Source organism: Hordeum vulgare, chromosome 1H (assembly GCF_904849725.1).
Source record: "Hordeum vulgare subsp. vulgare chromosome 1H, MorexV3_pseudomolecules_assembly, whole genome shotgun sequence".
NCBI lineage: Eukaryota > Viridiplantae > Streptophyta > Magnoliopsida > Poales > Poaceae > Hordeum > Hordeum vulgare.
In genome coordinates, this window is record NC_058518.1 from 4,318,624 (window position 1) to 4,346,259 (window position 27,636).

The 27,636-nt window shown below is 47.7% G+C and overlaps 5 protein-coding genes across 5 annotated transcripts; all 5 read right to left on the minus strand.

The window, feature by feature from the left end:
* Positions 1-4,728: 4,728 nt before the first annotated feature.
* On the minus strand, positions 4,729-7,500 carry LOC123403676 (disease resistance protein RPM1-like). Its single transcript, XM_045097594.1, has one exon. The coding sequence runs from the start codon at positions 7,498-7,500 to the stop codon at positions 4,729-4,731; it is 2,772 nt and encodes a 923-aa protein (XP_044953529.1).
* A 5,644-nt stretch (positions 7,501-13,144) lies between these two features.
* On the minus strand, positions 13,145-14,938 carry LOC123403687 (UPF0481 protein At3g47200-like). The gene has a single exon (XM_045097604.1). The coding sequence runs from the start codon at positions 14,772-14,774 to the stop codon at positions 13,269-13,271; it is 1,506 nt and encodes a 501-aa protein (XP_044953539.1). The 5' UTR covers positions 14,775-14,938; the 3' UTR covers positions 13,145-13,268.
* An 810-nt stretch (positions 14,939-15,748) lies between these two features.
* Positions 15,749-17,400, minus strand: LOC123403697. Its single transcript, XM_045097614.1, has one exon. The coding sequence runs from the start codon at positions 17,398-17,400 to the stop codon at positions 15,865-15,867; it is 1,536 nt and encodes a 511-aa protein (XP_044953549.1). The 3' UTR covers positions 15,749-15,864.
* Positions 17,401-22,410: 5,010 nt separating this feature from the next.
* Positions 22,411-24,204, minus strand: LOC123403709 (UPF0481 protein At3g47200-like). The gene has a single exon (XM_045097625.1). It carries the CDS (start codon positions 24,038-24,040, stop codon positions 22,535-22,537), a length of 1,506 nt encoding a protein of 501 aa, XP_044953560.1. The 5' UTR covers positions 24,041-24,204; the 3' UTR covers positions 22,411-22,534.
* Positions 24,205-25,014: 810 nt separating this feature from the next.
* On the minus strand, positions 25,015-26,666 carry LOC123403719. Its single transcript, XM_045097636.1, has one exon. It carries the CDS (start codon positions 26,664-26,666, stop codon positions 25,131-25,133), a length of 1,536 nt encoding a protein of 511 aa, XP_044953571.1. The 3' UTR covers positions 25,015-25,130.
* Positions 26,667-27,636: the final 970 nt, after the last annotated feature.

Sequence of the window (27,636 nt, forward strand, 5' to 3'; positions counted from 1 at the left end):
ATCTTCCTTCCCCCATGTCGATGGCGTGTTGGCGACGAGATGGAAGCTCCCCCGTGTCAATGGCGAGCACAAGGAGGTGGTCAACAGAGGCCGCGCTCCCTCCTGCACACAATGCAATCAACTGCATCGTCGGGATAGAGGAGATGGGGAATGGATGACACCCTCAGGCCTTGTTCGGTTTCTTCAAAATTGGAGGGGTTTGGAAGGGATTGGGAGGGATTAAATCCCCTACAAGTCAAATTCCACCTCAATCCCCTCCATTCCTCTCGAATCCCCTCCTCGGTGGGATTAACCGAACAAGGCCTCATGTGTCCTTTTCTTTGCGGACGTGGCCTAGCTAGCCTGATGTGCAGGGCTGGGCCACAATATGCGGTCCGTCGAGCCGGCTCGGTCAAAACGAGGACTGAAGCGAATGTGAAAGGCCCCATATTTACAGACCGGACCGTCCATTATATTTAGCGAGCCTGGACCGGGCGGGCCAAGACCGAGCGGGTCACGAGCAGGCTAAAAAGCCCGCTCACAGCGTCCAGCCTAAGCCCAGACGACGATAGTGCTGCAATGGTGCTCCCGTCCGCCCAGACGACCGCATCATGTCGTACAGGCAGCGCCGACCTTCCTGAGCAGCTCCTGCGGGGCACTGCCCACGGTGGTGAAACCATGGGGAAAGGCCCATCGGCCTCGCGCACGAGGCAACTCTCTGAGGGCCCCTCTTGGTCCTTTCTTTCTCTGTGTTGGAGTCGCTCCCATCGCCGCGGTGGGGCAGGGGCAGTTCCTATCGGTCGGTAGTGCATTAGGGTTGGGGGAGAGAGGACGAGGGGTCGGCAGGCACGCGAGGCAGGGGCGGGGTCGACGGGGGAGTTGGCATCGATGGCCATGAGTGAAGATCTGCATAGGGGATAAAGAGGGAAGGAGGAAGAAGATGACACGACTGTTTTTTTACAACTGAGCATGACGGGCAGTCCTGGTCGATTAGTGATGTCACCAAACGCTTAGCATTTTGGATCAGTGTGTTTTGCCACTGTCAATTCTTTGGTTTGGTGCAGAGTGTAACGTTTTGTAAAACGGTAGTTTTTTTAAGAGTTATGACGTGAAAGTGGTGATTTTATGGAATTTACTCCCCAAGATGATATCCCAAAGCTTTGGTGTCATATCCCAGCTTGTCGTCCGGCTGGCTCGGGGGGGGGGGAGTAGAGGAGGAGATAACACCTGCTTCTACTGAGATGCATGAGGTGGAGAAGAAACTATGTGTTATCGGATTATGGTGTATTCAAATGAGGTCTCGTGATCGGCCAACAATGGCCCGATCTGGGTCCAGCGGGCTGGCCACGCGCGCCCAATATGGATCCCGTGAGTCTGCCGTGGTTGCTGCTAGGCAGGGCCTTTGATGTGCGTTCGTTGGCGTCTAAAGGAGTGTGATAGCCTGGCATATTGGAAATGACAGACTATTCATATTAATAATGATTTTTTTCGATAGTCCATTCGAACAGTACTCCTAAGTTAAGTGTGTTTGGCTTCGAGTAGTTTTGAAATGGATGACCGATCGGAAAGTTGGTCCCGGGTATTGATCTGTGGGGCTAATCTAGATCCCACGAGGGGTAACTGCCAGTGGCGGTTGTGCCCGGGGCGTTACAAGGATCTAGTGGCATCCTGAAGCATCTTCTTCCGTTGCAGCATGCTAGTAACGTGGGGGATACTGCCTTGTCTGAATAATGGTGGTTTGGCCATGCTAGTCTTCTTGTGCTCAGTCACCGAACGCTTGATGTTTGCCTGCTCGATTAAGAGCCGGCGAGTTCCGGTCTTCCTTTTGGATGTCTTTGGCGACAGGCGCATGAGCCATTGCATATCTAGATTCAAATCGGGTCGTGCACGCCCTTATCTTCGACCGACGAGGCTTTATGAGGGCGAGGCGCGAAGCTTCGCTTGCTTGTCGGTGGTATGGGACATGTCTAAGTATAGATTTCAATAGTACGGACAGAGGAGAGGAAAGTCATGGTGGCTCTGATCGGAGGCTTGCAGTGGCGGCGATGTATGAGACTTGCGGCGGAGGTTTCTCCTGTTTGTCCGTGTTGAAGACTTACATCAGCGACCTTGGCAAGAGGGGGCAGCAAAACAGGTGGTCTGCATTTTTTATGGTGCTCCTTTGAGTACCAAACCGCGATTTTCAGGTTGAAAGCCCAAGGTCTGGCCTTCATTTGTTGTAGCTGACAATGGACTTGTCGAAGTCATTGTTTTAGAAACTTGTTTTTTCATAGTGAGAAAACTCAAGATCTTCGATAGGGCGACCACAATACTTGTGCATTGGTTCTTTCCTAGACGTCACTTTTGAAGAACCTTTTTTGCGGTCCGGGTGTTCTCCGATGGTTAGAGCATTGCTCTTGGGAGGGTTTCAACACCTTGAGGGGGCCTTTGTATTTCTTTTTTCTCTTTTTCATTTTATTCTTGGTTGTGTGCATCCTTGATATGCTTCGGTATCTAGTTGGTGCACAAGTCGGGTGTAATTGGTATATTCCTGATATTAATATATTTCCCTTTTAAAAAAATGTGTATATGCGTGTATCATGGAGTTATGGTTGAAACAGTACCAATCCAGTATAAATGTTTTGTGCACTTGTTGGTGGAGAAACAGAGTAAATCTAGTAAGGTTGAAATCTTACATCCATCTATCCATTTTGTTTGTTCAGTAGTCTTGATACAAATTGTGATCGAAAATATTGTTTCAACCACTTGTGAGAGGTGACAAAGAACACCTTTTTCTTGTTGAGGAACATTTTTCAGAGAAATTTGTGTTCATTTTCCTTGGAAAAAAAGAGCTTTGTTTTCACTCTATTAAGTAGCTTTTTCTTACAGCTGAGAATTTTTATGGATGAAGATTGTCACTGAGAACCATTTTTCGCTCTGCTTGCATTTTTTTTGCACATGATATATCTGTAAAACCACATTAAACATTGCTCAACCCGATTTCATCATGAATTTGCTGAAAAGCAGTTTTAGTTTACAACAACATCATTCCAGTTCCAGGTTGAATTTCCAGCTGAATAATTGGCATCATTGACATATTCTCCCCTTCAGGATTGCGCACTCCCTGGGACGTGAAGACATAGTTAGATAGTACTTTTTCCTCTTTGCTGCTAAGAAATAGCCGTGGTCATGGAGCTACATAATTGCATTTGATGACCAGAGCCACAGGCCACAGCTGATCTTCTTATGCATGTCGTCTTCGATGGTAGAAAGGAAAAAATAAATTCAACTCTGATATTGGCAAAGTCTGAAGAATGTGTGGACACTGTCAGTTGCCCAGCAGATGGGGCAGAAAGTCTTGTGTTCAAGCTCCTGCAATGCTAAATAGAGAATATGGTGGTCCTGTTATATGGTAGCCTGAAGCTACTAGCGAGTGGCAGCCTCTGTCACAAACTGCCTTCCTGGTCATGCAGAAATAATAGAGTAGTTTCAGTTAAATTCAACATATATGACTGTTTATTTATTTATTACTCTTATATAGAAATTTTGGTCGAAACATATGTCTGAACCAGTTGGCCAATTAATTTGGAAGGAAGGATTTCCCCCTTGCGGTGGGACAGATGAGAAGAAAAAGCACCTCCATTCCTTATTGTAGAAACAAATATTTGTCTAGACAACTTTGTGTTCGTTTTCTCAGAAAAACAGAGGAACTTTGCACTATTTGGTGAACATTCCATCAAAATCACTGGGAAGCTAACTTACATACATTCCATTTCGAATAAAACAAATAAAAGCCCCCAAAAAAATAACATTTAATTGCAAATTCATTGAAGGAGGTCTTTAATTTACAACAACATAATGCAAGATTCGGTTTCCAGAAACATGTGACCATGCTCTCATGATCAGGGTTCACCACGACTGCTGAATAATGAGGAATAGATACTTGTATTGCTTACTAATGGTTACAGCTTATTATATAAGTAGATTACAAGTGCCAACGGCAGTACACAAACTGAAAAGCTCGAAAGAGGGATTGGCGAAGAACCGGCATTATTCCTCAACAATCAGCCACAACTGACTGATGAGCAGAATACTCATTTCATACATGATAATGTGGAAAGAAAACGATATGCGTAGGGTTAGTTGCGGAGCCTCTCATGTTTTCCCCTTCAGGATGGCGCACCACCAAGTACGCCGACTCATAGCTCTTTTTTTCTTTCTTTGCAGCTAAGAAATCATCCCATTCAAGAAGATATAAACTTAAGAGTGATAACAAGGAGACATTGGAGCTTGCGTTGCAGCGCAGAATCTGGTAATAATTCAAACTTAGTCAGTCAGTCAAGGGAGTGAATGAATCTCTTTCCGGTAAGAAAAATAAGTGGATGAATCTCTTTATCTTTACAAAAGCTACTTAATAGAGTAGTCAACTCAGCCACTTAATTTAGGGTAACTAGTCAAGTATCAAAGACTGAGATCACACATCCTTTTCCTTGGACAAACTTTAAACTAAGGAACATCCACATGGTGGAAACTGCATGATCGGTAACCTGTTTTTATGATCGACCCTACCAGTTCTGTCATATGAACATGCAGAAAGATCATGCTAGGTTAAGTTGACAAGCTCGCAATAAATTTACACTACTAGGAGCTAGTACTAGTTGTTCTAGTCTCCTAATATAGGACAAGGTTTGTACAAAAAATACTGTGTGTATATGCACAAAAGAGTGGAGACAAAACACCAAACTCTGACCTTGGAGCAATGACGATGTATCACCTAATCCTTCCTGCAAGCCCTTTATAGCTCAGTGCAACTGTAACAATCCTTATGTGGCTAATCTTTATTTCATCTTGGCTGCATTCATTTGAATCTCTGTTCTGCCGGAGCTTCTCTATTAGCTCTTCTGATGTGTCATACAACAATAATTTCTCAAGGGCTGCAAGGTGTTCGATGCCATCTGGAAGAAACTTTAGCTTAGGACAGTCTGCCAACAGTAGCTCAACGAGTTCTTGCATCGCACCCTCCTCTATTCCAACTTGGCTGAGCTGTGGTGTGCCACATATGTGTAGACGGCTAAGTTTTGGAAATGAACCTGCATGAAAATCCAACCTCTTCCCTTTGAAAGCGTTCCATAGCTGAAGAAAGCGTAGACCACTTAGCACGTGCAAACAGGAAAAGGTTTCCTCATCAATATTGGAGAATGCCAGGGTCAACCGAGTAAGGCTATTAAGATGTGACCAAGAAGAGAAAAGCTGAGGCATTGATGTTTTCTCTAGCTGCCCTTCTAAACTAAGCCAAGAAAGGGTTGGAGGTAAGTATAGCCTTTCCAGGCGCAGCACCTCATTCTCAGCTGCAGCGCCAATTTCAAGATGAACAAGATGCCTCATTCTAGTGATAGCATTGCTCAAGTCAGCAGAGTGTCCACTTTGCACACTGCAGACATCGAATGTTCTTAGCTCTGTCAGAGCTCCAACCTCACGAAGAAATTCTGGAGTGGCTTTGACAGATTGAAGAGCCCGCAGTCCTGCCAAGTGCTGCATGCCACCAGGCACCTTGACCCCAATTATACTTCCTATTGTGCCCGCCAAAGTACATGCATACAGGTGTCTCAACTTCTGAAGCTTCACAACACTCTTTGGCAAGTACGTCAGCTTAGAATGCCCAGCATCCAAGACTTCTAAATTTTGTAACCTCCCGAGTGCTTCAGGCATGCTTTCAATCAAGGTATCTCTAAGACCCAAATAACGCAGATTAAACAAGTCGAATACTTCATTAGGCAGCATTTTGATATTAGTACCTTGCAGGTCCAATGTCGACAACAGATTCGAGGATGTTAGGATATGCTTCAGCAAATCAACATTGATATCATTCTCAAATACATGCAGGGCACGGAGCTTTGTTGCACCAGATGGGCTCAGTTGTTCAAGGCTTCCCGCCTGGACTGATATGCGACGTGCACCCTCTACAGAGAATGCCCTAGTACCACCAGTACCATTATAAACTTTACCAAAGCATTCCTCCTTGGCTTTGTTGAGGGCAAGAAGGCGTATGACATCATGCATCCTGCAGTATTTCAGTCGTCCGGCATAATTCCTTTCCACTACCTGCAGTAGGCTTCGGTTTACAAGCTCAACCAAGTATCCCTCTGCCACTTCCTCCAATGTTTTGCTCTCATCTCTTTCCGTGATAAACCCCACCGTGATCCACTGCCTCATTGTCTTCCTCCTCTTTAATACATAATCTTCTGGGGACAATGCACAATGTAGAAAACAATTCTTCAAATCAAACGGAAGGTCCTCCAAGCTGACCTTTAGGATCATATGAGCATCAGGGATCACATCTTTGGCCAACTGCGAATCCAAACACCTGTACACATCCTCCCATTCAGCGGAATTTTGGGGTTTGCAGGAGAGTAGGCGGCCAATGCATGCAATAGCAATAGGCAAGCCTTGACTCTTTGCTATGAACTTCCAAGCCAATTCATGCAGCTCCAATGGGCATTTTTGTTCATCAACATTCCAAAATGCCCCTTTGCAGAACAACACCCAGGAGTGATGTGCTTGTAGTGGTTCCAAGTGAATTCTATATGCAAACTCCCTAGTTGCCAACACTGTCTGCTTTCTTGATGTCATAACAACTCGGCTGGTACAGTTAGATGTTGAGAAGACATCCCTTATCTCTGACCACAAGCGCTCATCCCAAACATCATCCAAGACCAAGATGTAATTTTTACTTTCAAGGTAGTTGTGGATGGACTTTGCTAGTCCTCTTATCTGAATGTTAGTGACTTCGATTATGACGCTGAACTGGGCGGCGATCTTCTTCAGTAGATCCTCAATACGGTAATTCTCCGACACGGTTACCCACGCCGCAACATCGAAATCCTCTTTCACAATGTTGTACACATGATCGACCAGAGTGGTTTTACCGACACCAGGCATGCCCCAAACCATGATGACTTTGTTGTTTCTCTGCTCCATACCATCACCACTACCAGTCAGCCACCGTATCAACCTCTCCTTGTTCTCTTTGATTCCCACAAGGTCCTCATCCTTAGTGAATTGCAAAGTTTGACCTCTATTTGTCGATCTGACAGTAGTAGCAGATCTGCCAGTGACAGCGTAATCCCTCTTCCTCCGGTTGGCATCCTGCAGTTGGGCTTCGATTTCTTGGAGCTCGGCTGCCAGACGCCGCCAGGTCTTGATATGCTTGAGCCTCTTCTTCATCTCGCCAGCGAACCCTCCATGCTTGCAGTCCTCTAGCTTGTAGGTGAACTCATTGACGACGTCCTCGATCTGGAAGGCGAGACCCCTGACCTCGTGGACGAAGATGGCGGTGGTCTTGTCGGTGTCCTTGAACCGCTCCGCTTCGTGCAGGTAGGCCTGCATGTTCTCCAGCTCCGCCTTGGACCGACGGATTTTTTTGAAGAGGCCCCTGAGGGCGGTGGCTTCCTTGCCGAGTAGCGCCCCACCCAGGATAACCGCCTCTTTCACAAGCGCCGCACCAAGCATGACCACCAGCTTCCCGACAACAGCTTCTGCCATTGTTGTTGAGGCTTTGAGCTCAGATGTAGAGGATTCTTGCTATCGGAGGCGAGCAGAATTATTCTTGCTGCTGTATCAGAGGAAGAAGACGTACGAATGGTTTGGTAGCGGTGGCTACAATGGGTGACCTAATTTAAAACAAAATCCTTGCAAGAACTTTAGATCGCAAATGGACAAATTATCGGACGAGAACTTCAATGTTCTCAGCTAAATTATACTCCCTCGGTTCCTAAATATAAGTCTTTTTAGAGATTTTACTAAAGGGCTACATACAGAACAAAACGAATGAATCTATATTCTAAAGTATGTCTATATACATTCGTATGTAGTCCCTCTAGTAAAATCTTTTAAAAGACTTATATTTAGGAACGGAGGGAGTATAAGTATATGCGGCTTATGAGAAAAACAAAAACAAAAAGAGAGGATATGTACAAAACAGACGGCGTACGTGATACTTATTTTATTTTCTCAGTTCATAGGATGGCTCACACCCGACCGTTTTCTTATCCCTGCTTCCAAAATTTATAGATGCTGTCTACCTCAAACTTTGTAGAATGTATCTTGGTATAAATCCAAGACTCATAGGAGTATTACGTATACGACAGTCATACTAGCAAGAGGGGCACAAGCAAAAATATATTGGTTTGAACTTTGAACTTCAAAAGAGGATTCTAAACCAGAGTCATTAAAGAACACTCTCAAATTCTTCTGCCTTCCAAATCCCTTCTAGATCGACCCTCATCCTCCCGTGTCGCCCCCACCTGGCGACGTGAGGAACCCTAGCCGCCGACCCCCAACCCCTCCCCTCCGGCCCCTTCCTCCCTCGCCGCCGCCCCAAGTCGCTGCCCGGCTTCGGCATGGGCGGTGGCGGGATCACTCCTTCTCCTCCTCGAGGACCCCCGGTGGTGCGTGACGGCTGGTCACTGGAGGCGCCGGGCTATGGCAGGGCTCGACGACTTAGCTCCGGGCGCTTCTGGTGGTGGCGACTCGTCGTGATGCTGCTAGCGGACGGTGCGTGTCTTTATCCTCGTCAAGCTGCGTCACGAGCGATGGAGAACGGTATGCTGCCCGGTAAGTTGCGTCACTGGCGGCAAGGAGGTGATGGCCATGGAGCGGAGGCCATTGCCTTAAGGAGTCCCATGTCCGAGTCGGCGACAAGGTGCGTCATCATCGACAACATGAAGGCGAGTCACCGGCAAGTTGCGGCACCGGTGACGAGTCATTGGCAAGTTGCGGCACCGATAGCAAACATGAGACAACAGTGTGTCATGTTGGCATGCTCGTGGTGAAGGCATAGGAAGAGTGGCTCTTGTTGAAGCTAACGGCCACGACTGCAGTCAGCGTGACAAGATGGCATTGGAGCCGTCTCCGTGTTGCACCGACGACATCGACGACCATGGGTGAGAGGAAGAAGTAATAACAAGGTTAAGAGGGTGATTGTTAGAGTTAACCTTGTTATTTATTTTTTATCATATTTTGTGGTGCATGTAGTTAAGTCATGCAACTAGGAGTTGCGGCTGTGTATGACGTAGAGACGTGATTCCCTTACACATGCAAAGCTACTAGAGTTAGTTAGTTGCATGCATTTATTAGTTAGTGGGCTAGCTAAAAGGTTGGTTACCAAGCAGCTAGCTTGGTAAGCTACCAACAAACACTTGCAATCAATCAAAAAAAGCTAAAAGGTTGGTTAGTTGGTGTGTGGGTTGAGTTGAGTGATTCTGCCAGCGAAAGGTAACAAGTCTCCATGTTAGCTGAGTCGGTTAGAGTAGTTGGTTATTTAAGTTGAACAAGTGAATGGAGAAGGAGCCGTGAGGTCTGGTGAAACAAGGTAGTGTGCGTATGTGGTAGTAAAAACGAAGCTAGTTTCTCCACGGTGAGGTGTGTGTATGTGTGAGTTTCTTCTCAGGCGTGTGTGTGTTCTTGAGAGAAAGTACAAGAGGGATGATAGAGATTGAGAGAAGAGTGAGCTGTGAGAGGCAGCCAAGAGGAAGAAGAAGAGGCGCCAGCAGTGCATAACATAAACAGATGCCTATCGCAGCGGACGCCCGCCCGACTCCCTGCCCGTCGCGCTGCGCCGGCCGTCGCCGCCAAAGGCGCGACCCCGGCCATTGTTGCGACCTTATGGCCTCGCGCAACGCGGCCCGTCCCGGCTGTAGTTCCCGCGTCTGCCCGCCCGTCGCTCCGTGCCGTTCGTCGTCACCCGGGATCCTGCATCACACACCATCTTCGCCTTCACTCGCCGGCGCCTCGACATCGTCGAATGCCATAGGGCTACCGGTTGCCGTCCCCTCGCCGACTACCGGGCCTCCCGACTGCCTTGGTCTCGCCATGGCTCACCGCTGCGCTGGGCCTGCCGTCTCCCTCGGCTTGCCGGTTGCGCCAGGCCTTCCGGGTGTCTCGGGCTCCCCGGCCCATCGCTGGCCTACTCTGGCATGTCGTTCTCCATTGGTCGCCGTCGCCTTGGTCTGCTAGGCCCTGACCTCGCCTGCGATCGGATTGATCACCCGCCCACCGCAATCACCTCCATCCGCGCCGTGCGACTGACCTGATCAGTCAGTTGCATGCGTCTCCACAGGTCTTGTGAAGATTGTCTCGAGTACAACCCGCCCCTCCACCGATCGAGCAACGGGCTACCGCTGCGTTGCCTCGATGGGCCGCAGCGCCGTCGCCCAATGGTTCTCCCCGCGATTGCCCCGACCCCGCGAGCCGCTGCTAAACCGCCCCTTCGGGCTGTAGTGCAGCGGCACGCGGTCCTCGCCGCCGCACGAGGCCGTCCCCATGCCTGCATTGACCGGCGCACTGCCGCTGCATCGCCCCTTTGGACCGTAGCGTTGCGGCACATGGTTTACGCCGCCACCCCGAGGTCTTCCCACCATCGCCACGACCCGTGCGTTGCCGCTTCGTCGCCCCTTCGGATCGTAGCAACGCGGCGCGCGGTCCACTCTGCCATCCCCGCGCGTTGACTTCCTGTAGTATGCACCGTGCCGTCTCCTTCGACGCGGGAATACCATCATCCGCGCCGGTCTTCATCATGCTGTCGGGCTCTTCCTCGCCTACTTCGAGCATCGCCGCCGCGCTCCTATCCAGCCGCCGCCGCCGCTCTCATTTGGTGGTGCTGCAGCTCGCTCACCCGAGCCACACTGCCCGTCCACCTCCTTCATCTTCGTCCAGCACCAGCGTCGTCGTCGTCTTCCCCGACCACTTCGTCTACTACGACCACCGCAGGCTACATCGGCCCCCGCCAATTTGCGCCACAACCGTCGTCGAGTCCTTCTTTGCTAGCCTCCTCCACATGGCGTACATGTTGTGTGCAGGTCCCCGTCTACGCAAGCCCGGTGCTGGCAACACCGACGCGTGCCTTCATCCCCGGTGTGTTCCAAGGCCCGGCAAACTTGGAGCGACGCATCGTCAACATCGACTTCCTTCGTCTACGCATGCGCGGTGCTGGCAACACCGATGCGTGCCTTCGTCCATGATGTGTCCCCGGGCTTGGCAAACTCGGCGTGACACGTCTCAACTACGTCTTCTTCCCGGCGCACCACTACTTTGACACCACTGCGCGCCATGACTAACTCGGCGCCTCCTTGCGCCCGCGGCTCCACGGCGACTTCCTCGACACTGGCTAATCGATCGCGGCATTCTTCGCACGGCTAGCTCGACCACGGCTATACCACCCTACGCTCTCGGCTACCTCGACATCGACACAAAGGGCTATCACCTCGCTTGAACAACTCATTGGCTTCCTCTACAGTCCACGCGTCCGTGATGCGACGCCGTCCCCGACGCTCCCGCTTCAACTGCGGGGGGATGTCAGCCCGTCGACTGTTATTCTCTCCAGTCTGACCGTCCGCGACGCTTTTGTTGTTCGCAACGCTACCGCTACGACTGCGGGGGGATGTTAGAGATATATTTGGTGTACATGTATTTGATATTGTAGGATTTGTAATCCGTCTCCTACCTTATCTGTAGGAGAGGCTTCATGCCCTCCAAGTCTTGTACGAAATATATACTCGCCCGTGAGGCTCAATAATACGTCCATCATAAACAACTATTCCACCAATCCCTCTCTTCCTTCTAACAGTTTCCCTCACAAGAAGAAAATACGTACGTCATCGAAAACTTTGGTACTAAGTGGTTGTTTAATTAGGGCATGTTTGTTAATTAATGCTCGAGTACCGACATATCATACATCTACTTGCTTGCGAATAATTCATGCTAATTGCTTGATGCAGCTTGTCGTGCTTCAGATAAAAATTTCCCTAGAATTAGGATTGATATGGAAGGAATTTTACAATGCGAATAATAAGGCATACAAGTAGAACAAGCATGCAAGTACAATCCGGTCCGGTAAACCATAGCATGTCTTGAGACCTTCGGAGGATGATAAGATGCTGACAACTGCAACTTTGACCGAGATCACGGCCATGATTTTATTCCTGTTCTGTTCATCTTAATGAACCAACCACAAACGGGCATTTGTGGCTGAGGTGTGGGTGGATGGAGGAAGCCTGAGCCTTGCATGAGAGTGGAGCAAGCGTCAAACCAAGCAAGTAATGACAATTGAAATTATAACTAAAAATACGCGGTCCATTATACCATAGCTAACTCCTGGCCGCCACAGAAGCCAAACAGGCTGGCTGGTCGTTCAGATGTTGAAGTTTCTTCACGGTTGGTCTTCACATGTTCAACTATAGTAAACCTTAAAATAAACCACAATACGGCAGCATCTTTGGACAACCTCATTTGATGTTATATAATATGGTTACCTGATTGAACAAGCATCTGACGGCCAGCTATCGATCGTTCGGTTGGTGTGACTTTTCTGGAAACCAGCCAAATTTGAGGCTCTAGATGAGCCGAGGTTCCATATAGTATGGTTGTTGGATCCATGAGATGTATATATAGTATGGTTGGCTACCATATGATATATTGTATGGTTATACTTGCAAGAGTGGGCTGTTCTTCTGTCACTCACCGCCAGTAATCATGCAGTGGGTTCCGGTTATAATCCAGTAATCTTGATAAGTGCATTTTTATAAGTTCATTTACATTGTCGGCTTTCTTCCTTGACATGTCAATGTATTTCCATAAGTTCAAAGTTGTAGCTTTTGTTATGTTTTATCTCAAGATACAGATCTTCGTTAATCCATATCATAAGAGGATGCTAATTGCTTGATGCAGCTTGTTGTGATTCAGATACAAATTTCACTTGAAATAGGGAATTTTACAATGCAAACAGTAATAGTTGTAAGATAGTGCAAGGCATGCTAGTACAATCAGGTCTGGTACGTCTTTGCGTGGCTTCGGAGCTCGGAGCGACAACAAGATACCGATAACTGCACCAATGACTGTGACCACTGCTATGATTTTAGTCCAGTGCTTGATAATGTAGAGGTACGACCTCCTCATACATCTATAGGTAGCTACCTCTCAGTCACAAGTCACGACACGAGTTAACATAACACAGACCATATTATAACCTATTAAATCGTTAGATTATACTACTATGTGTATCAATTGGTTGTTTAAATAGGGCCTGGCGGCTAATTAATGCTTGAGCACCGACGATATCATACTACGGCTAATTGCTTGCAAATAATTCATGCTAATTGCTTGATGCAGCTAGCTTGTCGTGAACTCGTGATACAGATACAATGAATTTCACTTGAAATAGGGGATTGAGATACAAGGAACTTTACAATGCGAATAGTAAGAGGCATACAAGTAGAACATGCAAATAATGCTAGTACAATCAGGTCTGGTACGTCTTAGCGTGGCTTGAGAGCTTGGAGCGACGACAAGATGCCGATAATTACACCAATGGCCGAGATCACTGCCGCGATTGTACGGCCGTGCTTCTTACCGAAGAGCCACATCTTGATGCTAATTCGCCTCTTCTGCTTGAATCTCTCGATTTCCTTTATTAGCCTGAGGTAGCTCCTTCCGATGCGCATGTTCTTCCCAATGAGAGTGAAGAACTCGAGCGTGTCTTTGCTGGTGAGTCCTCCTCCTTGGATGACATCTTTTTCTCGCAGATCATGCACGTGCTTCTTCTGGTCCAGCAGCATGCCGAAGAGTTGGAGGTAGGAGCAGACATCGGAATTTTCATCATAACTATTTTCGAAATCTGGGGTGCTGCATAACTCGAAGGCCGCCATGTTGATGAGCCAGGTCGCATTTGTGTTGGTCAGGCACAAAGGCTGCACAGAGATAGCGCGGAAGATGGGGGGTTTCTTCTCAAGGCCCATGCCCACTAGTCCTACTTCTGTTTCCTTCTTGGGTTTGAACGTGATTCCAATGTCGGCAAGTTCGGCGACGGTCATAGAATATGACATGGGCCAGTCTCCAGAGGGGAGATCTTCCTTCTTGTGTTTTGCCACGATGTAAAACCAGACGAGGCCGAGGAGATGCGGCGGTTCATATTGACGGGCTACGACGGTGTCGTCCATCTTGCTTTTTGCGTCATCCGCTTGGTTTTTCAGGCTTCTCCTCATCGCAATGGCGAAAGCCTCCCAGGGCCTGGGCGAGGGCGCAGGCGGCATGCACCCGAGGATGGCTTCAACCACCACCCAAGGGATCTGGTTCTCAAGCATCATGATGTCGGTGCAGATGTGCTCATAGTTGGCGTTAAAATAGATGACCAGCGCTGCATCCATGTCGTCTTCGCTGACATCATACCAACGCATGAACTGCACCAAGAAGCAAGCATCAACGAACATCATCGGCAGGAAGTTGTCGTCGCCGAATTTCGCCGACTCCTCCTCGTCCTGGTAGTAGAGGTTGCGGGCGTCGGGTGACACGAAGAAGACCGCATTGTACATCTCCTGGGGTGAGCGGGTCGACTCCCTCATGCATTGGGTGGCAGCCACATGCTTCATCTTCTCAGCCTCCAACACGTCGGAATTACCGTGGTGGTAAGGGCCGATGGCCACAATCACCGGCGCGGTGTACCGTGTGCCGTCCATATCTATCAGGCTTGGAGGGAACTTGTGCATCTTCCGTTCCATACTGTCCAAATAGTCAGCACGGAACGGTTGCACTGCCTCCTCGAACACCTGGATGGGATAACTACAGTCGTTATCGTGTGTGGCTGTGGCTGTGGCTGTGGGTGGGGCTGCATACTCAACAACCTGCAGCTGCATTCCGCTATCACTATGGCTAGGCAAGGATGTTTGGAAGCTAATCCTATGATCACTACTCCACGCAGCTGCTGCTTCTTCCATGGACCAACCCGAGTCGCAAGGTACGACCCATGACGATGGTTCCATGCTCATCGCCCCGCTGCTCAAGGGTACACAAGGAGTGGAGTGGCTATGTACCTAAATGCAAACACAGAGTGTGGCTGAGATGAATGAACTACTGATGGGACAAAGAAGCACGCAGCCTTGACGCTCCTTTTATAGGCCAACCAACCAGCTTGACGACAGTGTGTGGCTGAGATGAATGAACTACTGATGGAACTACAAAGAAGAACACAGCCTTAATTATAGACCAACCAGCCAACCACGACCCCCATGCCGGACAATTTCCCGGCTGCAGGATGCATGTGCGTCTCGGAATCTATCTACTATGCAGTCCACATGGCTCAATCCGGGTCCAGAAATTATCGATGCCCAAATTGGTAATTTTATCTGCAAATGGTGTTGCTTGATGGCATTATTTGTTGGTGAATGTACCTCTGTCCTACGTACATTGCCACGGCCGGTCTTCACATGCTCTAACTCTAGTAAGCTTAGTTCATGATGTATATATAATACAGTTAGCTTGTTGATCTGGCATGCATGTGATAACCAGCTATATCCGAATTGTGTTGCATTTTCAAGAGATGAAGTTTGGACATACTAGGAAGAAACCACTAAATATTGCGTCCGGTTGGTGTGACTTTTCTCGAAACCAGCCAAATTTGATGCTCTAGATCAGCTTTGTTCCATATAATATGGTTGTTCCATTCCATGGATGCTATGTATATAGTATGAAGGGCTGTCATATGATATATCGTATGGTTATACTGCTTGCTAGAGCGAGCTGTGCCTTTATCAGTAGTGGACAATAAGAGCAATCATGTTTCAAGCCGTCGACAATTGGGTGCCGGCCGTTTTCCTTATCAAGGCATCCTGCTGTTGTTTAATTATGTCCTGGCGGCTAATTAACGCTTGAGCACCGACATATCATACTACTACGTCTAATAGCTTGGAAATAATTCATGCTAATTGCTTGATGCAGCTAGCTTGTCGTGATGCAGATAGAATGGATTTCACTTGAAATAGGATTGAGATGCAAGGAATTTTACATTGCGAATAGTAAGAGGCATACAAGTAGAACATGCATGCTAACTAATAGTGCCACAGTCAGGTCCGGCACGTCTTAGTGTGGCTTGAGAGCTTGGAGCGACGACAAGATGCCGACCACTGCAGCAATGATCGAGATTAGGGCCATGACTTTAGCCCTCTTCCTTTTAAGGAAGAGGATAAACGTGAGCAAACGTGACCTTTCGTTCCTGAACTTCTCGATCCGCTTTATTTTGTGCAGATAGAATGTTCCGGGGCGCATGCTCTTGCCAATGGAAGCGAAGAATTCGAGCGTCATCTTGCTGGTGAGTCCCCCTCCTTTGATGACATGTTCTTTTTGCAGCTCATGGACGTCCTGCTTCTGGTCCAGCAGCATGGCGAAGAGGTGGAGGTAGGAGCAGACAGCAGAATCTCTATCATGAACATGATCAGATTGGAAATCTTGGGTCTTGCATAACTCGAAGGCCGCCATGTTGACGAGCCAGGCCGCATTTCCGTCGGACAGGTACAGGGGCTGCACTTCGAGATCGCCCAACACGAAGATGCACCAGGATGTCCTTTTGAGGCGCATGCTCATTAGCCCTGCATTCCATTCATTCCGTGTCGATACCAGCGTGATACCGATGGCGGCAAGCTTGGCAACGCTGATAGATAATGGCTTTTGCTTGTTTTCTTGGTCGTTGTTGTTGTTGTCATCCTTATCGTCGTCATCCTTATCGTCGTCGTCGTCGTGGTGGTTGTTGTTTTGCACGGTGTAGTGCCAGATGAGGCCGAGGACATGCGGCGGGTTATACTCAGGATCTACGTCGATGTTGCCGCCAGGATCCACTTGGTTTCCCAGGCCCCTTCTCATCGCAATGACGAACCTCTCCCAGTGACAGCACGAGGACGAGGGCGCTGGCGGCATGAATCTGAAGATTGTTTTAACGACCAGCCAAGGGATCTGGTTCTGCAGCATCATGATGTCGGTGCAAATGCGCTCGTAGTTGGCGGAGAAATAGCTTTCCAGCGCCTCATGCATGGCGCCGTCGGGGAGACCATACCAACGCATGAACTGCACCAAGAAGCAAGCATCAATGAACATCATCGGCAAAAGGTCATCGTGGCAGAACTTGGCCAACTCGTCCTGGTAGTAGAGGTTGAGGGCGTCGGGCAACACATCGAAGACCGCATTGTACATCTCCTGGAGTGAGGCGACCGGCGAGTCCCTGATGCATTGGTTGGCAGCCGAATGCTTCACCTGCTCCGCCTCCAGCAGGCCGGGTGTACCGTGGTAGTAAGGGCCGATGGCCACGGTCGCCGACACCTTCCACCAGTCGGGGACATCTCCCAGGCTTGGAGGGAACTTGTGCATCTTATCTTTCATAATGACAAGATAGTTATCATTGAACACTTGTGTTACTTCCTCGAACACTTGGACCGTCTCACTACAGATATCGTGTGCGGCTGTGTCTGGGGCTGCATACTCAACCACCTGCAGCTGGATGCTATCACTTTGGCTCGGCAAGGATGTTTGGAAGCTAATCCTATCATCACTACGCCACGCAGCGGCTTCTTCTTCCATGGACCAACCCGGGTCGCAAGTTACGACCCAAGATGGTTCCATGCTCATCGCCCAGCTATACCTAAATACAAACACACTGTGTGGATGAGATGGATGAACTACTGATGGAAACTGCAAAGAAGAACACAGTCTTCACTCTCCTTTTATAGACCAACCAACCACCAATGCCAGACAATTTCTTGGCTGCAGGGTGTTAAGTGTCTTGATGTAGCTACTGGTCATGTCTACATATCACGTGATGTTGTCTTTGATGAAACACAATTTCCCTTCAGAAAACTTCATCCAAATCTCGGTGCCCTTCTTCGCAAAGAAATTCTTCTTCCTCCTCCTCATCTTACTCGAATAAATTGTGTGGGTAATGATGGTTGTGATGATTCAGTATTGACTAACTCTCCTACTATCACACCTGAGACTAATGTCGCAGGAAGAAATAATGTTGAACACGGTAGTGCCATCAATATTTTATGTGCAAAAAATGGCGAATCAGCGCTGCCAATCAGTGCCTTAGGAGATCCCCCCAATCTTCCTTGGGATCGCCATAGCAAACCTCACGAGACCTGACTGGATCCACCCTGGGATATGCCTCGCGTCAGGTGGCCCGTGTCAGCCAGCCGGACTCTTCCTCGAGACAGTTGGTTTCTACCACGCGGGTTGCTCGAGCAGCTCGGGCGCACTAATCACTGGCCAGAGACCAGCCGACCAAGCACAACGCTCCTACTACTCATGTCGACGTCAGGCGGGCCCCGTGTCTCAACAGGCCTGCACTAGGCGGGACAGACACATCCCTTTCGCCTGGATCTTTTGCGCCTCCTTCACCAGCTCCTGAGGCCACACCGTCCGTAGTTGAGCCCTCCAGACCGGCCTCGCTCGTTTCCTCAGGATCAGCCAGATTTGGCGCAGGTTCAACAGATTCATCTGATTAGGTGGCTGCTGGCTCGCCTCGATCTTCTACACCCACTGTTGTGCCACCTCAAACGTGTCCTCAATCAGGCAAAATAAAACATATAAATTTTAAAACTTAGTATGGATTAGTTCTTTCTGGTGCCTCTCTAGGGGAGCCACTTTTTGTTCATGAAGCTCTTGCTGATCCCAAGTGGAAAAACTCCATGGATTAAGAATTTGCCGCTCTTCAGACAAATCACACTTGGCATCTTGTTCCATCTCCTCCAGGTATCAATGTTATTGATTGCATATGGGTGTTTCTCATCAAGAGGAGGTCTGATGGTACCATAGATCGTTACAAGACTCGTCTTGTTGCGAAAGGGTTCAAGCAAAGGTATGGACTGGATTATGAGGATACTGTTAGTCCCGTTGTTAAAGCAGCCACTATTCATCTTGTTCTATCCACTGTTGTGTCTAGAGGGTGGAGCCTTCGCGAGCTAGATGTGGAGAATGCGTTCCTTCATGGTGTTCTGGAAGAGGAAGTTTATATGAAGCAACTTCCTGGGTTTGAGGATAAAAATAGGCCCTTTCACATATGCTGGCTTGATAAATCCCTTTATGGACTCAAACAAGCACCCAGAGTATGGTATTCTCATTTGAATATGAAGTTGCAAGCCCTTGGTTTTGTTCCCTCTAAATCTGATACATCCTTGTTCATCTACAATCAACACAACACTATCATTTTTGTGCTCAGTAATGTTGATGACATCATTGTTACCAGTTCATCCAATAATGTAGTTAAGGCTCTCTTACAATATTTGAATTCAGATTTTGCACTCTAGGATTTAGTGGACTTGCACTTCTTTCTTGGCATTGAGGTAAAGAGAAACACAGAAGGTGGGCTTCATCTATCTCACGGCAAATATGCAACTGATCTTTTGAGAAAGGCAGGGTTGCTTGGATGTAAACCGTCTCCAACACCAATCACCAACTCTAAAAAACTATCTCTTATAGAGGGTGAGCCCTTGAACTAAGAGAATGGCACAAGGTACATGAGTTTGGTAGGAGCACTGCAATAATTAACGCTCACCAGGCCTGATATCTCTTTTGTAGTAAAGAAAGTATGCCAGTTTCTTCATGCACCTACTACAGCCCATTTGACTGCTGCTAACGCGTATTAAGTATGTTTACCATACTTTGAGTGTTGGACTCACTTTCAGCAAATCAGAATCCACTCTTGTTAGTGCCTTCTCTGACTCTGACTGGGGAGGATGCTTGGATGATATAGAAGGTCAATAGGTGGATTTGCAATCTTCTTTGGACCAAATTTAATCTCATGGTGTGCAAATAAACATGCAACGGTGCGACGATCAAGCAGTGAGACAGAATACAAAGCATTGGCCAATGCAACGTCATAAATTATATGGGTAAAGTCAATGCTCAAAGAACATGGAATTGGTTGCACACCAACTCCATGTCTTTGGTGTGATAATCTTGGTGCAACCTTTCTTTCTGCCAATCCTGTGTTTCATACAAGAACTAAACACATTGAGATTGACTGTCATTTTGCAAGAGAAAGAGTGGCTAGCAAGGAGATGGAGATTCGTTTGTTTCCTCCAAATATCAAGTTGCAGGTGGCTTCACAAAAGCTTTGCCCACGAGACCGTTTGAAGAGTTTAAGAGTAATCTAAACTTATGCAGTTCAGATTAATGGAGGATGTCAAAGCACATAGGTTCGGTCGGCGTAGACCAACCGTTGCCTCGTGAACTATCCTTGTGTCTCATGTAAGGAATAGGGTAGTTGAGTTATTTCTGTATAAATCTCTCGCAATCTCTTATCTCTTCTCCCTGTAATCATCTCAGTTTGTTCTACCTAACTGAAACCCTGTAAACCTACGAGATCAGTATATATACTCATGTGGGCTCCTTGTTAGGAGCTGAGACGCTTTACCATTGTCTTACAATAATAACAGGCCGCCACAGACACTAAACATGTTGGCTGGTTGTTGGTCTTCACATGTTCAAATCTAGTAGCCATATAATGAATCACTATATGTCAGCATCTTTGGACCAACCTCGTTTGATGCTATGTAACATGGTTACCTGATTAAACAGGCATGTGACGGCCAGCTATCGATAGTCTCCGGCTGGTGTGACTTTTCTAGGAATCAGCCAAATTTGAGGCTCTAAATCAGTCGAGGTTCCATATTGTATGGTTGTTGGATCGATGAGATATATGATATATTATATGGTTATACTTGCAAGAGCGAGCTGTTATTTTTTCACTCGTTGCCAGTAATCATGTTTCAAGCCATCGAAAAATGAAAATTAGATGCTGGCCATTTTCCATTTCAAAGGAATCCTGCCGTCTAGCGACATGAGTTGAAGTGTTGAACAGTCTCATGTTTCTACCTAGATACTCCTGCAAATACACTCGGCATTTTCAAAATTAGATGTGACATATCCAAATTGTCCTTTTGAGAACCAACATAAGTAGAAGTGCATAACATAAACAGAAGTTTCCTTCACAAGAAGAAAATACAGCATCCAAAACATAGGTCATGATGGTTAATTCGTCCTCGAGCATGGGCATAGGTAGAAGTAGTGCATAACATAACCAGATGTTTCCCTCAGAAGATAATTAAGTTCTAAGTGGTACTAAGTGGATTTTTAATTAGGACATGTCAGTTAATTAGTGCTCGAGTACCGACATATCATACATCTAATTGCTTGCAAATAATTCATGCTATTGTTTGATGCATCTTGTTGTGCTTCAAATAAAAAATTTCCCTAGAATAAGGATTGATATGCAAGGAATTTTACAATGTGAATAATAAGGCCTGCAAGTAGAGCATGCATGCAAGTACAATCCGGTCCGGTAAAGCATAGCATGTCTTGAGACCTTCGGTCGATGATAAGATGCTGACAACTGCAACAATGACCGAGATCACGGCCATGATTGTATTCCTGTTCTGTTCATCTTAATGAACCAACCAAAGATGCGCAATTTATGGCTGGGATGTGGGTGGATGGAGGAAGCCTGAGCCTTGCATGAGAGTGGAGCAAGCGTCAAACCAAGCAAGTAATGACAATTGAAATTATAACTAAAAATACGCGGTCCATTATACCATAGCTAACTCCTGGCCGCCACAGAAGCCAAACAGGCTGGCTGGTCGTTCAGATGTTGAAGTTTCTTCACGGTTGGTCTTCACATGTTCAACTATAGTAAACCTTAAAATAAACCACAATACGGCAGCATCTTTGGACAACCTCATTTGATGTTATATAATATGGTTACCTGATTGAACAAGCATCTGACGGCCAGCTATCGATCGTTCGGTTGGTGTGACTTTTCTGGAAACCAGCCAAATTTGAGGCTCTAGATGAGCCGAGGTTCCATATAGTATGGTTGTTGGATCCATGAGATGTATATATAGTATGGTTGGCTACCATATGATATATTGTATGGTTATACTTGCAAGAGTGGGCTGTTCTTCTGTCACTCACCGCCAGTAATCATGCAGTGGGTTCCGGTTATAATCCAGTAATCTTGATAAGTGCATTTTTATAAGTTCATTTACATTGTCGGCTTTCTTCCTTGACATGTCAATGTATTTCCATAAGTTCAAAGTTGTAGCTTTTGTTATGTTTTATCTCAAGATACAGATCTTCGTTAATCCATATCATAAGAGGATGCTAATTGCTTGATGCAGCTTGTTGTGATTCAGATACAAATTTCACTTGAAATAGGGAATTTTACAATGCAAACAGTAATAGTTGTAAGATAGTGCAAGGCATGCTAGTACAATCAGGTCTGGTACGTCTTTGCGTGGCTTCGGAGCTCGGAGCGACAACAAGATACCGATAACTGCACCAATGACTGTGACCACTGCTATGATTTTAGTCCAGTGCTTGATAATGTAGAGGTACGACCTCCTCATACATCTATAGGTAGCTACCTCTCAGTCACAAGTCACGACACGAGTTAACATAACACAGACCATATTATAACCTATTAAATCGTTAGATTATACTACTATGTGTATCAATTGGTTGTTTAAATAGGGCCTGGCGGCTAATTAATGCTTGAGCACCGACGATATCATACTACGGCTAATTGCTTGCAAATAATTCATGCTAATTGCTTGATGCAGCTAGCTTGTCGTGAACTCGTGATACAGATACAATGAATTTCACTTGAAATAGGGGATTGAGATACAAGGAACTTTACAATGCGAATAGTAAGAGGCATACAAGTAGAACATGCAAATAATGCTAGTACAATCAGGTCTGGTACGTCTTAGCGTGGCTTGAGAGCTTGGAGCGACGACAAGATGCCGATAATTACACCAATGGCCGAGATCACTGCCGCGATTGTACGGCCGTGCTTCTTACCGAAGAGCCACATCTTGATGCTAATTCGCCTCTTCTGCTTGAATCTCTCGATTTCCTTTATTAGCCTGAGGTAGCTCCTTCCGATGCGCATGTTCTTCCCAATGAGAGTGAAGAACTCGAGCGTGTCTTTGCTGGTGAGTCCTCCTCCTTGGATGACATCTTTTTCTCGCAGATCATGCACGTGCTTCTTCTGGTCCAGCAGCATGCCGAAGAGTTGGAGGTAGGAGCAGACATCGGAATTTTCATCATAACTATTTTCGAAATCTGGGGTGCTGCATAACTCGAAGGCCGCCATGTTGATGAGCCAGGTCGCATTTGTGTTGGTCAGGCACAAAGGCTGCACAGAGATAGCGCGGAAGATGGGGGGTTTCTTCTCAAGGCCCATGCCCACTAGTCCTACTTCTGTTTCCTTCTTGGGTTTGAACGTGATTCCAATGTCGGCAAGTTCGGCGACGGTCATAGAATATGACATGGGCCAGTCTCCAGAGGGGAGATCTTCCTTCTTGTGTTTTGCCACGATGTAAAACCAGACGAGGCCGAGGAGATGCGGCGGTTCATATTGACGGGCTACGACGGTGTCGTCCATCTTGCTTTTTGCGTCATCCGCTTGGTTTTTCAGGCTTCTCCTCATCGCAATGGCGAAAGCCTCCCAGGGCCTGGGCGAGGGCGCAGGCGGCATGCACCCGAGGATGGCTTCAACCACCACCCAAGGGATCTGGTTCTCAAGCATCATGATGTCGGTGCAGATGTGCTCATAGTTGGCGTTAAAATAGATGACCAGCGCTGCATCCATGTCGTCTTCGCTGACATCATACCAACGCATGAACTGCACCAAGAAGCAAGCATCAACGAACATCATCGGCAGGAAGTTGTCGTCGCCGAATTTCGCCGACTCCTCCTCGTCCTGGTAGTAGAGGTTGCGGGCGTCGGGTGACACGAAGAAGACCGCATTGTACATCTCCTGGGGTGAGCGGGTCGACTCCCTCATGCATTGGGTGGCAGCCACATGCTTCATCTTCTCAGCCTCCAACACGTCGGAATTACCGTGGTGGTAAGGGCCGATGGCCACAATCACCGGCGCGGTGTACCGTGTGCCGTCCATATCTATCAGGCTTGGAGGGAACTTGTGCATCTTCCGTTCCATACTGTCCAAATAGTCAGCACGGAACGGTTGCACTGCCTCCTCGAACACCTGGATGGGATAACTACAGTCGTTATCGTGTGTGGCTGTGGCTGTGGCTGTGGGTGGGGCTGCATACTCAACAACCTGCAGCTGCATTCCGCTATCACTATGGCTAGGCAAGGATGTTTGGAAGCTAATCCTATGATCACTACTCCACGCAGCTGCTGCTTCTTCCATGGACCAACCCGAGTCGCAAGGTACGACCCATGACGATGGTTCCATGCTCATCGCCCCGCTGCTCAAGGGTACACAAGGAGTGGAGTGGCTATGTACCTAAATGCAAACACAGAGTGTGGCTGAGATGAATGAACTACTGATGGGACAAAGAAGCACGCAGCCTTGACGCTCCTTTTATAGGCCAACCAACCAGCTTGACGACAGTGTGTGGCTGAGATGAATGAACTACTGATGGAACTACAAAGAAGAACACAGCCTTAATTATAGACCAACCAGCCAACCACGACCCCCATGCCGGACAATTTCCCGGCTGCAGGATGCATGTGCGTCTCGGAATCTATCTACTATGCAGTCCACATGGCTCAATCCGGGTCCAGAAATTATCGATGCCCAAATTGGTAATTTTATCTGCAAATGGTGTTGCTTGATGGCATTATTTGTTGGTGAATGTACCTCTGTCCTACGTACATTGCCACGGCCGGTCTTCACATGCTCTAACTCTAGTAAGCTTAGTTCATGATGTATATATAATACAGTTAGCTTGTTGATCTGGCATGCATGTGATAACCAGCTATATCCGAATTGTGTTGCATTTTCAAGAGATGAAGTTTGGACATACTAGGAAGAAACCACTAAATATTGCGTCCGGTTGGTGTGACTTTTCTCGAAACCAGCCAAATTTGATGCTCTAGATCAGCTTTGTTCCATATAATATGGTTGTTCCATTCCATGGATGCTATGTATATAGTATGAAGGGCTGTCATATGATATATCGTATGGTTATACTGCTTGCTAGAGCGAGCTGTGCCTTTATCAGTAGTGGACAATAAGAGCAATCATGTTTCAAGCCGTCGACAATTGGGTGCCGGCCGTTTTCCTTATCAAGGCATCCTGCTGTTGTTTAATTATGTCCTGGCGGCTAATTAACGCTTGAGCACCGACATATCATACTACTACGTCTAATAGCTTGGAAATAATTCATGCTAATTGCTTGATGCAGCTAGCTTGTCGTGATGCAGATAGAATGGATTTCACTTGAAATAGGATTGAGATGCAAGGAATTTTACATTGCGAATAGTAAGAGGCATACAAGTAGAACATGCATGCTAACTAATAGTGCCACAGTCAGGTCCGGCACGTCTTAGTGTGGCTTGAGAGCTTGGAGCGACGACAAGATGCCGACCACTGCAGCAATGATCGAGATTAGGGCCATGACTTTAGCCCTCTTCCTTTTAAGGAAGAGGATAAACGTGAGCAAACGTGACCTTTCGTTCCTGAACTTCTCGATCCGCTTTATTTTGTGCAGATAGAATGTTCCGGGGCGCATGCTCTTGCCAATGGAAGCGAAGAATTCGAGCGTCATCTTGCTGGTGAGTCCCCCTCCTTTGATGACATGTTCTTTTTGCAGCTCATGGACGTCCTGCTTCTGGTCCAGCAGCATGGCGAAGAGGTGGAGGTAGGAGCAGACAGCAGAATCTCTATCATGAACATGATCAGATTGGAAATCTTGGGTCTTGCATAACTCGAAGGCCGCCATGTTGACGAGCCAGGCCGCATTTCCGTCGGACAGGTACAGGGGCTGCACTTCGAGATCGCCCAACACGAAGATGCACCAGGATGTCCTTTTGAGGCGCATGCTCATTAGCCCTGCATTCCATTCATTCCGTGTCGATACCAGCGTGATACCGATGGCGGCAAGCTTGGCAACGCTGATAGATAATGGCTTTTGCTTGTTTTCTTGGTCGTTGTTGTTGTTGTCATCCTTATCGTCGTCATCCTTATCGTCGTCGTCGTCGTGGTGGTTGTTGTTTTGCACGGTGTAGTGCCAGATGAGGCCGAGGACATGCGGCGGGTTATACTCAGGATCTACGTCGATGTTGCCGCCAGGATCCACTTGGTTTCCCAGGCCCCTTCTCATCGCAATGACGAACCTCTCCCAGTGACAGCACGAGGACGAGGGCGCTGGCGGCATGAATCTGAAGATTGTTTTAACGACCAGCCAAGGGATCTGGTTCTGCAGCATCATGATGTCGGTGCAAATGCGCTCGTAGTTGGCGGAGAAATAGCTTTCCAGCGCCTCATGCATGGCGCCGTCGGGGAGACCATACCAACGCATGAACTGCACCAAGAAGCAAGCATCAATGAACATCATCGGCAAAAGGTCATCGTGGCAGAACTTGGCCAACTCGTCCTGGTAGTAGAGGTTGAGGGCGTCGGGCAACACATCGAAGACCGCATTGTACATCTCCTGGAGTGAGGCGACCGGCGAGTCCCTGATGCATTGGTTGGCAGCCGAATGCTTCACCTGCTCCGCCTCCAGCAGGCCGGGTGTACCGTGGTAGTAAGGGCCGATGGCCACGGTCGCCGACACCTTCCACCAGTCGGGGACATCTCCCAGGCTTGGAGGGAACTTGTGCATCTTATCTTTCATAATGACAAGATAGTTATCATTGAACACTTGTGTTACTTCCTCGAACACTTGGACCGTCTCACTACAGATATCGTGTGCGGCTGTGTCTGGGGCTGCATACTCAACCACCTGCAGCTGGATGCTATCACTTTGGCTCGGCAAGGATGTTTGGAAGCTAATCCTATCATCACTACGCCACGCAGCGGCTTCTTCTTCCATGGACCAACCCGGGTCGCAAGTTACGACCCAAGATGGTTCCATGCTCATCGCCCAGCTATACCTAAATACAAACACACTGTGTGGATGAGATGGATGAACTACTGATGGAAACTGCAAAGAAGAACACAGTCTTCACTCTCCTTTTATAGACCAACCAACCACCAATGCCAGACAATTTCTTGGCTGCAGGGTGTTAAGTGTCTTGATGTAGCTACTGGTCATGTCTACATATCACGTGATGTTGTCTTTGATGAAACACAATTTCCCTTCAGAAAACTTCATCCAAATCTCGGTGCCCTTCTTCGCAAAGAAATTCTTCTTCCTCCTCCTCATCTTACTCGAATAAATTGTGTGGGTAATGATGGTTGTGATGATTCAGTATTGACTAACTCTCCTACTATCACACCTGAGACTAATGTCGCAGGAAGAAATAATGTTGAACACGGTAGTGCCATCAATATTTTATGTGCAAAAAATGGCGAATCAGCGCTGCCAATCAGTGCCTTAGGAGATCCCCCCAATCTTCCTTGGGATCGCCATAGCAAACCTCACGAGACCTGACTGGATCCACCCTGGGATATGCCTCGCGTCAGGTGGCCCGTGTCAGCCAGCCGGACTCTTCCTCGAGACAGTTGGTTTCTACCACGCGGGTTGCTCGAGCAGCTCGGGCGCACTAATCACTGGCCAGAGACCAGCCGACCAAGCACAACGCTCCTACTACTCATGTCGACGTCAGGCGGGCCCCGTGTCTCAACAGGCCTGCACTAGGCGGGACAGACACATCCCTTTCGCCTGGATCTTTTGCGCCTCCTTCACCAGCTCCTGAGGCCACACCGTCCGTAGTTGAGCCCTCCAGACCGGCCTCGCTCGTTTCCTCAGGATCAGCCAGATTTGGCGCAGGTTCAACAGATTCATCTGATTAGGTGGCTGCTGGCTCGCCTCGATCTTCTACACCCACTGTTGTGCCACCTCAAACGTGTCCTCAATCAGGCAAAATAAAACATATAAATTTTAAAAC